This window comes from Dromiciops gliroides, chromosome 2, assembly GCF_019393635.1.
Source record: "Dromiciops gliroides isolate mDroGli1 chromosome 2, mDroGli1.pri, whole genome shotgun sequence".
In the NCBI taxonomy this organism is placed as follows: domain Eukaryota; kingdom Metazoa; phylum Chordata; class Mammalia; order Microbiotheria; family Microbiotheriidae; genus Dromiciops; species Dromiciops gliroides.
The window spans coordinates 585,453,996-585,467,527 of record NC_057862.1 but is presented as its reverse complement, the minus strand read 5'-3'; the positions used below and the strand labels follow the sequence as shown (position 1 = coordinate 585,467,527).

At 39.4% G+C, this 13,532-nt stretch overlaps 1 protein-coding gene across 1 annotated transcript in view; it reads left to right on the top strand.

Moving 5' to 3' along the window:
- Positions 1-12,922: 12,922 nt before the first annotated feature.
- Positions 12,923-13,532, top strand: part of COMMD1 (copper metabolism domain containing 1) — a 246,290-nt gene continuing 245,680 nt past the window's right edge. Inside the window, exon 1 of the mRNA XM_043980612.1 lies at positions 12,923-13,148. Within this exon, the coding sequence (XP_043836547.1) occupies positions 12,972-13,148 (177 nt within the window). The 5' untranslated portion in view covers positions 12,923-12,971. The remainder of the gene's footprint in view (positions 13,149-13,532) is intronic.

Below are 13,532 nucleotides of genomic sequence, written 5' to 3'. Positions count from 1 at the left end.
CTCGCAGCGCGCACCGGGAGTGACGTCAGAAAGAGGCGTCTGTGGCACGCCGGAACCCAGAGCAGCCCGAGGTGGCGCGTGGGGAGCAGAACTTTTTCAAATTGGGGGGAAGGAAGAGCAAGGCCGGTTATTAAATCAGCTGGTGTCTTTTCTAGTTCTCTCTGGGCGAAGCGGCAGTTCTAACTCCTTTTAGAAAGGAACGAGGCGCAAAAAGGCAGGTTTGAGGCACCTTTTTCTCCCGCCGTAAGGCCCCCACGCATGGAAGGGGCGGGGTCCGGGCTGAGGGACGCTTTATGGCCTATGAGGGGCCTCTTTATTTACTTTCGGTGAGGGTCGAGGCCCTTCCTGTGGTCTCTTGTATTGGTGGAAGAGCGAGACCCGGCTGGCTTTCATTCCCGTGGGCTGGGTCGAGGTAGCAGTTAGTGATTCCAAGAGTAGTCAACAAACATCTATCTATTAAGCGCCTACCACGTGCCAAGCCCTGGGGATACAAAGAAAGGCCACGAGCATTTATTAAGCGCCTCTCGGTGCCAGGCACTGTGCCCAGCGCTGAGGGTACAGAGAAAGGCCAAACGTAGTCTGCTTTCGAGGAGGTCACGGTCTAGTGGGGGAGACAGTAGGCAAACTACTCTGTACAAAAAAGCTTAAGTACCGGATAAAATTCGGGTGGGTTGGGAAAAACTTTCTGCAGAAGGTGAGATTTTAACTGGGACTTAAAAGGAACCCAGGAGGTGGATATGAGGAGAGCAGTGCAGAAAGGAAGGAACAGCCAGAGGAAATGCTCAGTCAGAAGAGGGAGGGTCTTAGCCAGTGTCATCGGTTCTCAGGTTACACTGAGCGGAGGAAGGTGAAATCATAGCCAGCGTTTATGTAGCAGTTAGTCTGTGCCAGACACTAAAGCGCTTCACGAATCTCATTTGATCATCCCAACTCTGGGAAGCAGGTGCTATTATCGTCCCTATTTTACATTTGAAACTGAGGTACAGACAGGTTAAGTGACTGGCCGAGGTTACACAGCTCCTAAGTATCTAAGGCTGTATTTGAATTCAGGGCTTCCTGACTCCCGCCCAGCACTTGAAAAGGGTTGTAGACACCAAAAGAGGTTTATAAATAATTTGCAGTTAGGGAGTGTTTAGGCTTATCTAGGTATGAGTTAATTTTGCTGATGTACTAGGATCATAGGTTTTAGAACTCTAAACCCTCTGCATTTTGGCTTCAAACTTCATTCAATTGAAACCCTCCAAAGTTATAATGATCTTTTAATTGCCACAATTGATGATCTTTTCTCAATCTTCATACTTCTTTTCAGTCCACATCTTTCTTGACCTCTGCATTATTTGACACTGTTGATCACTCTCTTTTCCTGTATAATCTCTTCTCTCTAGAAGGTAACAAGCTTTTTGTGGCCCAGGTTTTTTATGGGTACTGCTATTTTTTGGTTCTCCTACCTGTTTGACCTCTCCTTGGTCTCCTTTGCTGGATCTTTCTCCAGATCACGTCCACTAACTTGTCAGTGCCCCCTGTGCCAAGGACTTCTCCTGGATCCTCTTCTTTTTCTATACCATCTCCTTCTGTTTTCAGCTTTCCTGGGTTAAATTATCATCTCAAAGTAGATGATGCTCATCTATTTATACAATCCTTACCTCTATTCTAACATCACCAACTGCCTATTGCATACCTCAAACTGGATGTTCCATAGATATATCAAACTCAGCAGGTCCAAAACTGAACTCACCATTTTTCTCCTCAAACTTTCCCTTCTTCTATACTTTCCAATTATTGCTAGAGGCACCACTGTCCTCCCAGTCATTTAATCTTACAACCTCAGTGTTATCTTCAATGTTTCCCTCTTAACCCCACATCCAAGCTGTTGTCAAGTCTCATCAATTCTACCTTCAAAGCCTATCTATCTCCTACATGTCCCCTTCTCTACTCACACAGCCACCAGCCTGGTTCGGGCCCTTTCACTTCACACATGGTCTATTGCAGAACCCTACTGGTTAGTCTCACTGCTTGAAGTCCCCACTCCACTCCCTTCTCTCATCTACCAAAATGATTTTCTTATGGTGTAGGCCTGACCATGTCACTATTCAGTAAACTTAAGTGGCTCCCTGTTGCCTCTAGGATCAAATATAAAACATTGTTTGGCTTTTAAAACTGCCCCTTCCTCCCTTTCCAGTCTATTCACATTTTACTCACTCCTACTCTTCTAGCTGTTCTTTGAACAGGACATTATATTTCCTGACTGTTCCTTTTTTGATGTTGTTCCCTATGCATAGAATGCTCTCTCTTCTCATTTCTATTTCTTCTCTAGATGTCTTTGGAACCCAGCTAAAGTCCCACCTTCTACAAGAGGCCTTTCTCAAGCTTTGGCCCACCTTCCCTCTGAGATTACCTTGTATACATAGCTTGCATGTACATAATTGTTTGCATATTGTCTTCACCATTAGAGTGAGCTCCTTGAGAGCTGGGACCACATTTTTGTCTTTTTTTTTTATCCCCAGTGCTTGGTGCAGCACCTGGCACATAGTAAGTACTTAAATGCTTGATTGACTGAGATGAACCATTATTGACTAGCACCTTCCATCCCAGTTATACACTCCCAGCTCAACTCAGCCTCTCTGAATATTAATTTGCCTTCGCTTCCATGTTTCCCATGGATTTGTCCTAGGCTGAACCTGTTGACACATTAAGTTCAGAACAGAGACTATCATGACACACATTATATATAATTTACATAATAAATAGGCAGCTAGGTATCCCAGGGGATAGAATATTGGTCCTGACATCAGAAAGACCCAACTTTCATCTTGGGCAAGTAAATTGACCTCTTTCTGCCTAGATTTGTCATCCTTGAATTGGGGATAACAATAGCATTGTCATCTAAAAATAAATGACAGAAAAGTCACAGATGTTATGCAACTGCTGGTAACTCTAAAAATACCAAAGAGCTCACACAAGTTATTCACAGATAACTCTTAAATGAAATAAAAACAAAATAATCAAGGAGCTAACAGTGGTCATAAAGGAAAAGCTTTCTTTATTCTCTTAGAGGAAGGAAACTGGACACGTGCCAGGCCTCCTCTAGAAGGAAACCCACCTTAGGCCAAATCGTCATACATATAACAGTGGCTACACAGTGAGCTGTAGCTCAGACAATGATGGGTGACAGCAACAGTGAGACAAGTTTGATTCATAGTAGGGCTTTGTGATCAGACACAGTTCCTGCTGCTTATTTGTCTGAGCTCAGGGTGCTGGTGCAAAACAATTTTGGGATTTTGTCGTGGCTGAGTTAATCCAAAGGTGAATGCAAGGACTGTTGTTCTGCCAAGCTAAGGGCACAGCTTACTTGCTGGGCCTTAGCTCTGGAAAATTAAAATGAGAGGAGTAAAAAAAAGAGGGGTGTTCTTGGCATGGGGATCCTGACAGCACCTACCTCCCAGGGTTGTTGGGAGGATAAAATATCTGTAAAGTTCTTTGCAGACCTTAAAGTGAAATATAAATGCTATTATTATTACAATGATGACAGTAGTGAAAACACAATGTTAAAAGAAAATTAGTTGACCTTTGATTAATTATAATGATCTCTGTGAGAAAACTATGCTGAAACTATCTCCATCCTTTCAAAACTGATTGGAATATACAGCAGAACTGATACCCATTTCAATATGGCTGCTACCTCAGCATGTCTTTTGGAAGTTCTGACCTAGGTTTCTAGTTAACCATATTGTCTGATCAACACATCAGGATGGGTTATGTCAGTCCCTAATAGAATTGGTGAGTGCAAAATCTGCTGTAGTTCTTGGTGCATTTGGACTTCTTAGCACTCACTGTAGTAAGAGCAGAAACCTTTGTTACTCCCTATGGCTGCTTTCTTTGTCCCACATGGATTACTATTTCTCAACTGCCCTCCTTCTACCAAGCCCTCTCATTTTCCTTGAGTGTTAGATCTTACTCTCAAACTGACTTGGCCAACTACAAATTTGTTCTCTAATCTCAGGTGGCCCTCACTGCTATGAGGCAATCATCTGTTCTTCTATGACTCATTCTATCAAATTACCTACCTTGGTGCTTCAAACCTCTCCTCAAGTTAAATACATTCCCTTATACTGTCTCTGTCAACACAGGATTTTGCCATCCATCTCGAGCTTCCTCTTCTTCCCTGTCTTCCTGCAACCATTCATTTTGGTAATTTACTGTGTTAAAGAATAGAGAACTATGTGCTTTAATAACAAGGTAGTACTAAGGTAGTATAGTCCATTGTGTTCAATTTTAGCTAATTGGGGGAAATCTTTGCTGCAAGTTTCTCAGATAAGTTTTTTGTTTTTTTTTTTGGTGAGGCAGTTGGGGTTAAGTCACTTGTCCAGGGTCACACAGCTAGTAAGTGTCAAGTGTCTGAGGCTGGATTTGAACTCAGGTCCTCCTGACTCCAGGGCTGGTGCTCTATCCACTGTACCACTTAGCTGCCCTTTCATAAGATTTTTAATTCCAAATTTTTCTCCCTGTCTTCCCTCCCCCCTCCTCAAGACAGAAAGCAATTTGATATAGGTTATATAGGTACAATCACATTAAACATTTCTGCATTAGTCATATTGTGAAAGAAAAATCAGAACAAAGTGGAAAAACCTCAAAAAACAATAAACAAAAAGTAGAAACAGTATGGTTCAATCTGCATTCGATATCCACAGTGGAGAACATTTTCCATCATGAGTTCTTTGGAACTGTTTTGGGTCATTGCACTGCTGAGAAGAGCCAAGTCTATCATAGTTGATCATCACACAATGTTGCTGTTACTGTGTACAATGTTCTCCTGGTTCTGTTTACTTCACTCAGCATTAGTCCATTTAAGTCTTTCCAGGTTTTTCTGAAATCTGCCTGCTCATCATTTCTTCCTTTTTTGTTTGTTTTGTTTTTTCCAGACACTCAAATTGTTTATTTTGCATTCATATAATCAACTTTCAAATCACTAATATATCTTTTTTGTTGTTTTCTGAGGTTTTTTTTTAGTTCTTTTTTTAAAAAATAAAAGTATTTTATTATTTTCCAGTTATATATAAGGATAGTTTTCAACATTTGTTTTCATAAGATTTTTAGTTCCAAACTTTTCTACCACCCTCCCTTTCCTCCCTCCTCCCCAAGATGGAAAGCAATCTGATATAGGTTATATATGTGTAATCACCTTAAACACATTTCTGCATTAATCATATTGTGAAAGAAGAATAAGAGCAAAAGGGAAAAACCTCAAAAAAGAAGGAAAAAAGCCCCAAAGTAGAAACAGTATGGTTTAATCTGCATTCATAATCCACAGTTCTTTTTTCTGGATGTTGAGAACATTTTCTATCATGAGTTCTTTGAAATAGTTTTGGATCGTTGCACTGCTGAGAAGAGTCAAGTCTATCACCATTGTTCATCACACAATGTTGCTGTTACTGTGTACAATGTCCTCTTGGTTCTGCTCCTCTCGGTCAGCATCAGTTCATGTAAGTCCTTCTAGATTTCTCTGAACTCCTCCTGCTCATCATTTCTTACAGCACAATAGTATTCCATTACATTCATATACCACAACTTGTTTAGTCATTCCCCAATTGATGGGCATTCCCACAATTTCCAATTCTTTGCCACCAAAAAGAGAGCTGCTAAAAATATTTTTGTACACGTAGGTCTTTTTTTTAATGATCTCTTTAGGATACAGACCTAGTAGTGATATTACTGGGTCAAAGGGTACAGTCCCATATCCTTTTGGGCATAGTTCCAAATTGCTCTCCAGAATGGTTGGACCAGTTCACAACCCCACCAACAATGCATTAGTGTTCCATTTTTTCCCACAGCTTCTCCAAAATTTATTATTTTCCTTTTTTTGTCATATTGGCCCATCTGATAGGTGTGAGGTGGTACCTCAGAGTTGTTTTAATTTGCATTTCTCTAATCAATAGTGATTGAGAGCATTTTTTCATATGGCAATAGGTAACTTTGATTTCTTCATCTGAAAACTGCCTGTTCATATCCTTTGACCATTTCTCAATTGGGGAATGACTTGCATTCTTATAAATTTGATTTAGTTCCCTATATATTTTAGAAATTAGGCCTTTATCAGAAATACTGGCTGTAAAAATTGTTTCCCAGCTTTTTGCTTCCCTTCTCATTTTGGCTGCATTGCTTCAGAACAGGAAATTTTCAAGGAAAGACATTAAAGCTATCTATAGTTATATAAAAATGCTTCAAATCACTAATAACTAGAGGAATGCAAATTAAAATATCTCTGAGATTCCAACTCTCACCCATCAGATTAGCAAAGTTGACAGAAAAAGAAAATGACAAGTGTTTAACTGGTTGAGGAAAACAGGCACATTGATGCCCTGTTGATGGGGCTGTGTATTGACTCAGCCATCATGGAAAGCAATTTGGAACTGTCCCCAGTTACTTAATTGTGCATGCCCTTTTACCCAGCTGTATCACTGCTAGACTTATACTCCCAAAGAGATCAAAGGAAAAAAAAAACATATATACAAAAATATTTATAACTGTTCTTTTTGTGGTGGCAAAGAACTGGAAACAAAGAAAGCGCCCATCCACTGAAGAATTGCTGAACAAATTGTGGTATGTAAATATAATGGAATTCTGTTGTGCTATAAGAAATGAAAGGGATGGTGTCAGAGAAACTCAGGAAGACTTGAATTATCTCACTGATACAAAGTGAAACAAGCAGAACCAGGGAAAAATTTTATACTTCAACAACAATATTGTAAAAATGCACAATTTTGAAAGATAACAACTTTGATCAAGATAATTATAACAATGATTTGAGAGAACCAATAATAATGGTAATAATAAATAGCATTTATACAGCCCTTTAGAGTTGGCAAACACTTTATATATGTGATCTCATTTAATGAAGAAGAATGTTACCCTCCTGATAGGTGATGGCCTAAGCATGCATGATAAGATAACATGGTTTTTGGACATGGCCAGTATGGGAATCTATATTGTTATGAGGGTTTTGTTTTTCTTTTTTGAGTGAAGAGAGGCAAGTAGAAGGAAAAGAACATAAATTAATTGGAAAAAAACCACATTAAATACATTATGTTGCTCATACTTGAAAAGTAGAAGGCTTTATATAAATCTTGTGGATATTCTAATGTGTAGTAGTGAGTTTAAAGTTCATATATGCAAGATGTTCATTTTCATGCTTCTAGTGATTTGCTACACCACTTTATTTATACTGATACAAGAATATATGTGAAGATTTTTCCAGGTGCCCTGTATTTGCAAAGTCTTTTGGAGACAGATTTCTAGTAGAAGGATCAGTTATATTTAGTGCAAAGTTCAGCAAGCATTTATTACTACTGTGTATAAAGTACTGTGCTAGGTACTGGGCATACAAAAACAAAACAATTTCTACCCTCAAGGAGTTTACATTTCTATTTGGGGAAGTAACATGTATGAGGATAAATTAATACAAAATACATACAAACTAATTTTGAGGGTGAGGTGGAGAGGACGCACACTTTAGAGGATATGGAAAAGCCTCATGTAGGAAGAGGAGCTTGAGATGAGTCTTAAAGGGAGCTGGAGATTCAAAGACATGGAGGTGAGGAGGGAATACATTCCAGACATAAGGGATAACCCATATAAAGGTAGGAGATGTTTACGGAGAAGCATAAGTAAGCCAGTTTGGGTGGAATATAGTAAATAAGATGTGTAAAATTAATCATATAGATGACAAGTAGATAGAAGGGCTTTAAATGCCATACAGAAGCATTTTAATTTTATCCTAAAGGATGTGTGTGTGTATATATGTGTATATATATATATATATATATATATATACACACACACATACATATATATATACACATATATACACACCCACATATACATATATTCACATATGCACACACACATAGCCAATGAAACATAGAGCAAGGTAATGATGGTTAGACCTATACTTTCAAGTTTTTACTTTAGCAGCTGTATGTAGGATGGGTGAGTGAAAAGTGATTCCCTTAAGTTGCCTATGAACCAACTTCAGTTCATATTTGGGAGAAGTATTTTCTTTTAAGTGAGTTTACAACTTCTGTTGCTTAAAACCTCCCACTGAGATAAACTCAGATCTAAATATATTCATTTTTTACAAAGCAAACAGAAACCTAGGGCAATAGCAAAGAATTAGTGGGAAGAGAAAGCCCACATTTAATTATAACAAAAAAGGAAATTTAAGACAGAAACTTTTCCAGCCCTTATTCTCCAAATCAGTATATTCTCCACCTTCATACTCATCCTGGGCATGGGGAGAGGGAATGATTTAGGCTTCAATTCAGCATGCCGCTTATGTGACCTATTCTCATGCTCTGTGGGATAATCAGGATTCTGCTAGGACTTCTGGGTTCAGATATGTGATAATAGCCCTGGTTCATCACGTCTTCCATGTCATTGAGCCATGCAGTTGTCACAGTTTTAGATTCCCTTCCTTTTGAATTTCACTAATCAGAGTCCTTTATTTATGATGTAGTCCCTCTCTGTCCAGACCAACAATCACTGGAAATGGAAGTCTGAAAATTTCTCCTAATGAATAATTTAATGATGTTGTTTGGGCCCCAGAATTATAGGAAATGGAGTTCTGAGGCATTCTCCCTTCAGTTGTCTATTACATTTGTTTCACTAGGTAACTAAGTATGTTAGTCTCAAAAATGATAGTGGAATTATTTGAAAAATTTATTGGTTGCTAAGGGTATGATTTATTTTCATACCCTTATTCATTTGAGGAGTATTTTTTTCCTACCAATAGTCCTTGATGATTCTGTTATAATGAAATTTAAACTTTTTCTCCAATGGATGATACAAATGCATGTCAACACCTGAAGCAAAGTCTTACTTTTTTTTTTTTAATTTACAGGGCAATGAGGGTTAAGTGACTTGCCCAGGGTCACACAGCTAGTTAAGTGTCAAGTGTCTGAGGCTGGATTTGAACTCAGGTCCTCCTGAATCCAAGGCCAATGCTTTATCCACTGCGCCACCTAGCTGCCCCCAAAGTCTTACTTTTTTAAAAGAAATGTGGACCAAATTAGTATTAAAATATTCATTCAACATTTGTTGAATGCTGTGCACAAGGCCTTAGACACTTATTAGCTGTGTGACCCTGGGTGAGTCACTTAACCCTGTTAGCCTCAGTTCCTCATTTGTAAAATGAACTGGAGAAAGAAATGACAAATCTTTGGCATCTTAGCCAAGAAAATCCCAAATAGGGTCATGAAGAGTCAGACACAACTAAAATGAATAACAACAAATGTACAAGGGATGACTTTGCAAACAACTATTAAAATATAATACTTATATAACCTTTGTGTCCTCTGTTTGGCCTTTAAAACCTTTTGTAACCAGGCCCCTTTCTGGTTTTCATACACCTTACTCCCTTGCTGACTATATCATAATGGCATTAGATTGCCCCTATGAAACATATTGTAATACAATTTAGTGGAACATCTTAGCTATCAAATGCAGGCCCTTTTCTCTTTGATGACCTGCCGGGTCTTAGGCTATCAATATGAGAGCTGAACAAGGAGATGGTTGGAGGTTGAACAAGGAGAACTGGATGTGTGTGTATGTATGTATGTATGTATGTATGTATGTATGTATGTATGTATGCGTGTATGTGTGTATGCGTATATCATATTTATTACTGTCCCTGCATTTCAAAGCCAAATTAACATTTTAGTTTTTATTTGTAATACCCACGTCTCTTCTCCCATACATTGCTATGTATAATTGAACTATAATTACATCTTTCATAAGATACACTTGAGAGGTTACACTTCTAATTAGTATGCAGCACAAATGTGAGGCAACTTTACCAGAATTTTAATGTGTGGGACAAATGGAACTTCTCCCTAGATGCTAAGAAGCCATGGAGGCTGCACAGAAAGCTGCTGAGCTGAGCTTCTCTAGTTTGAAGTGCAACTCCTCCAGAGCCATGTTCTGGGCTCCCTTTCTACCCCAATTGTGGGTAGAGGGGTGCGGGGGAGGAGCAAGGGAAGGACTTTCTGGAGGAATAACCTTTTCCTGGTAGACGTATCTTCTGAAATCCTGCAGGCCCCTCCACCCCTTAACTTTGTCCCTGATGTACTTAAGAGCTAATTATGACTGCATTATATAGGAATTTTGGTCCCTTGGGCTAATTTATTTAAGAAGAAAAATGGGGATCTGCTTGTACAGGGTTTCCAGAAAGGTGTTCCCCCCCATCTCTAGATGGAGTATGGTTCAAAGAAGTCCTTCTTCCTTCCAATGGCAGCTTGTCCCCTTTCCCTAAAAGGCATAGGACCCTGATATGCCACTGCTTTTTCTGTGAATATCCCCTTAATCAATAAAATGGAGAATATTTTAAGGTTTAATGGACAAAATTTTGCACTTTGGTCCTGTTGTGTGAAAGGTATTCTTATATATAGCATTATTAAGAAATGCTTGACTTTAAAAAAAATTATTATTATTATTATTTTAATTAATAAATTATTTTTTCCGTTACATGTAAAGATAGTTCTCAACTTTTGTCCATACAAGCTTTACAATTTCAGATTTTTCTCCCTCCCCCTCCCTCCCCCCTCCCCTAGACAGCATGTAATCTGATATAGATTATATATATACACATAATAACATTAATCCTATTTCTGCATTAGTCATGTTATAAGAGAAAAAATCAGAGCAATGATGAAAAACCTCAAAACAGAAAAAAACAACAAATGCTTGACTTTTGCATAGGTAACAGCAGTCCCTGGTGGTATAGCATCAGGTTTTAAATTAATTTAGTGTTGGAAGGCCTGTTGAGCTTATTGGGTACTCAGAGGGTCAGTGATGATATTGATATAGCATACATATAAATATTTAAATTATGACATTTATTTTTCAATATGTACAAAAAAGTAAACAAAAATGTTTAAAATATTCGTTAATCATTAAACATGAATCTAACTCTAGATAAATAGCAGAAGTGAAATGAAAACTGATTTTTTTTGCTTCTACATAACTATTCTGAATTAATTATGATTTATCATAATCTTTGCCATCATATTTTTATTAGCCTCATGTTTTGTTTATTTAAATTTCTATGGATATCTTTTGTTTTTATATCAGTGTCATGACATTCCAGAAATGTTCATATAGTATTTCATGATCATTCTCTTTCAAATACTTTGATTTCTTCCTTGACCTCAGGAAATCATTATGAAGTTTCCACTGATACCTGTGTATTTTACTTGTGTTTCCTGTATTATTTTTATCACATTAAAGTCTGCAAAGTTGTATCTATTTGTTTAATATTTATAGTTCTTTATGTAGCTCTTTTTTTTTAAGTGAGGCAATTGGGGTTAAGTGACTTGTCCAGGGTCACACAGCTAGTAAGTGTTAAGTGTCTTAGGATGGATTTGAAGTCAGGTACTCCTGACTTCCTGACTCCAGGGCCGGTGCTCTATCCACTGCGCCACCTAGCTGCCCCTATAGTTCTTTATGAATGAATGAAACAAAAAGCATTTATTGAGTGTTTACTATGTTCTAAGCACTGGGGCGAGTCCTAAGAATACAAATATAAAAGCAAAGATAATCATTGCCTTCGAGGAACTTTTGTTCTAACAGGGGAAGACTACACATATATGGGAGAGATGGCCAAGTGGGGCATTTTCATTTGGTTAGTGATAACTGAGTGGAGCCCTTCCAGGGTAGTGACAGAACTGATTTGATTATGGGTCCAGAACTGTTAAACTTGGGGTTAAGGGATGGGGTTTGGTGGAGGTACAAGTAGTCTAACTTGGCAACTGGTGAGGAAATGGTTTGGGAGCAAAGTTGGAACTTAATGGGTGAATGAAGCAAGCACCCATCAAGACAGTGAAGCCCCAGCCAACAAGCATTTATTAAGTATCTACTACATGCCAGGCACTGTGCTAAAGTGCTGGTCATACAAAGAAAAGTAAAACACGAAGTTCTTGTTCTCAATTGGTGGGGGGGTTCTTGTAAAGTCCATATTCACAAAGGTGGTGCTCAGAATAGGTGTATTCTCTAATGCGCTCATTTATAAGACGTCTTTCAGCTCTAGATTATCCACATTTTGGTTCTATCTTCTTTTTTAATTTGTTAGATTTGTCCAGTTTTGAGACACACTAACACATTGAATTTTTTAAAAAATTCAGACAGGTACTCCTAATGCCATTCCAAATCAACGAGTATTACTTAACTATCTCTATGCCCTGAACAGTGCTAAGCTCTGGGGATAAAAAAGATGAAAATAGTCCTTGCTTTCAGGGAGCTCAGTTTTGTGTGGGGGTGGGGTGGGGTGGACAACGCTAAATTTTACAAATAGTATTTCATTTGACAATAATAATGAGGGGAAAAAACATGCAAAAAAGGCGTACTAAACACACATAACATATCCAGCTATATAGCGATACTATCTTCAAATTATTACATATGTGTATAGATTATATATGTATAGAGTACTTCCAATAGATCTAAATTTACTACTACATATAAATTGGAACTTTCAATCTATACACTCATAGATATCTAGACACACACACACACACATATATATATATATGATAGATTGGAGATAATTCTAATCTATACATACATAGATATGATAGATTGGAGATAATCTCAGGGGGAAGGCATATGTGCCATTTGGTGCATTCATATTCATACGGATCCATTATTTCTTTAAAACATTACTTAGTATTTCCCTCATTCCACTTTCTTGGTATGGTGAAATTCGATTTTTGCTTTGTTTGAGAATCACTGCAACTTCTTTACAGGATTCACGTGATAACAAGTCAAATTTCGTTCTGCCTGAGGGGAGGGGTGGGATTGGGATCAACACCAGAGAAGGCAGCGAGTGCAAAGCCGCCCTGGGCCTGCAGGTGGCGCAAGGGTCTCCCTACCCTCTCGGCCGCCGTTGGGCGCTCAGCTGGTGAGAAGCGGAACGAGCAGTCGCTATGGCGGGCGAACTCGAGAGTTCCAAGCCCCTGAGCGGCCTGCTGAGCGGCCTGGCCCAAAGCACCTTCCATGGGCACCCAGGTATCACGGAGGAGTTGCTGCGGAGTCAGCTTTACCCGGAGGTACCTCCTGAGGAATTCCGCCCCTTCTTGGAGAAGATGCGGGGGTTCTTGAAGGTACCGGCTCCCGTCCCGCCCCGCCCCTCTCGGGCTCCTCCCTCAGTCTCGGCTGCGGCGAGAGCGAGGCTAACTGCGGCGCGTGAGGAGAAACCCTCCGCGCCGCGCCGTGACGTGTTGCAAGACGTCGCGCCCTTCTCCGGCCTCCTCCGCGGTCCTCTCAGCAGGGCCTGTGCACCGAGGGCCTTACTCTCCTGCCATTTCCAATTCCAGGGGCTGCCCTGCCTGCTGGCTTTGAACCCTAATAACTTCTCCCCTTCTCCCCTTAGTTCCTGGCTTAAAAGCTTATTGAGGAGACACCCAATTAAAAAGGACAATATCGCCTCGTTAAGCCAAACCAGTATCCTAGGTGCATTCTAGGTGTATCACCCCCCCCCCCCCCCC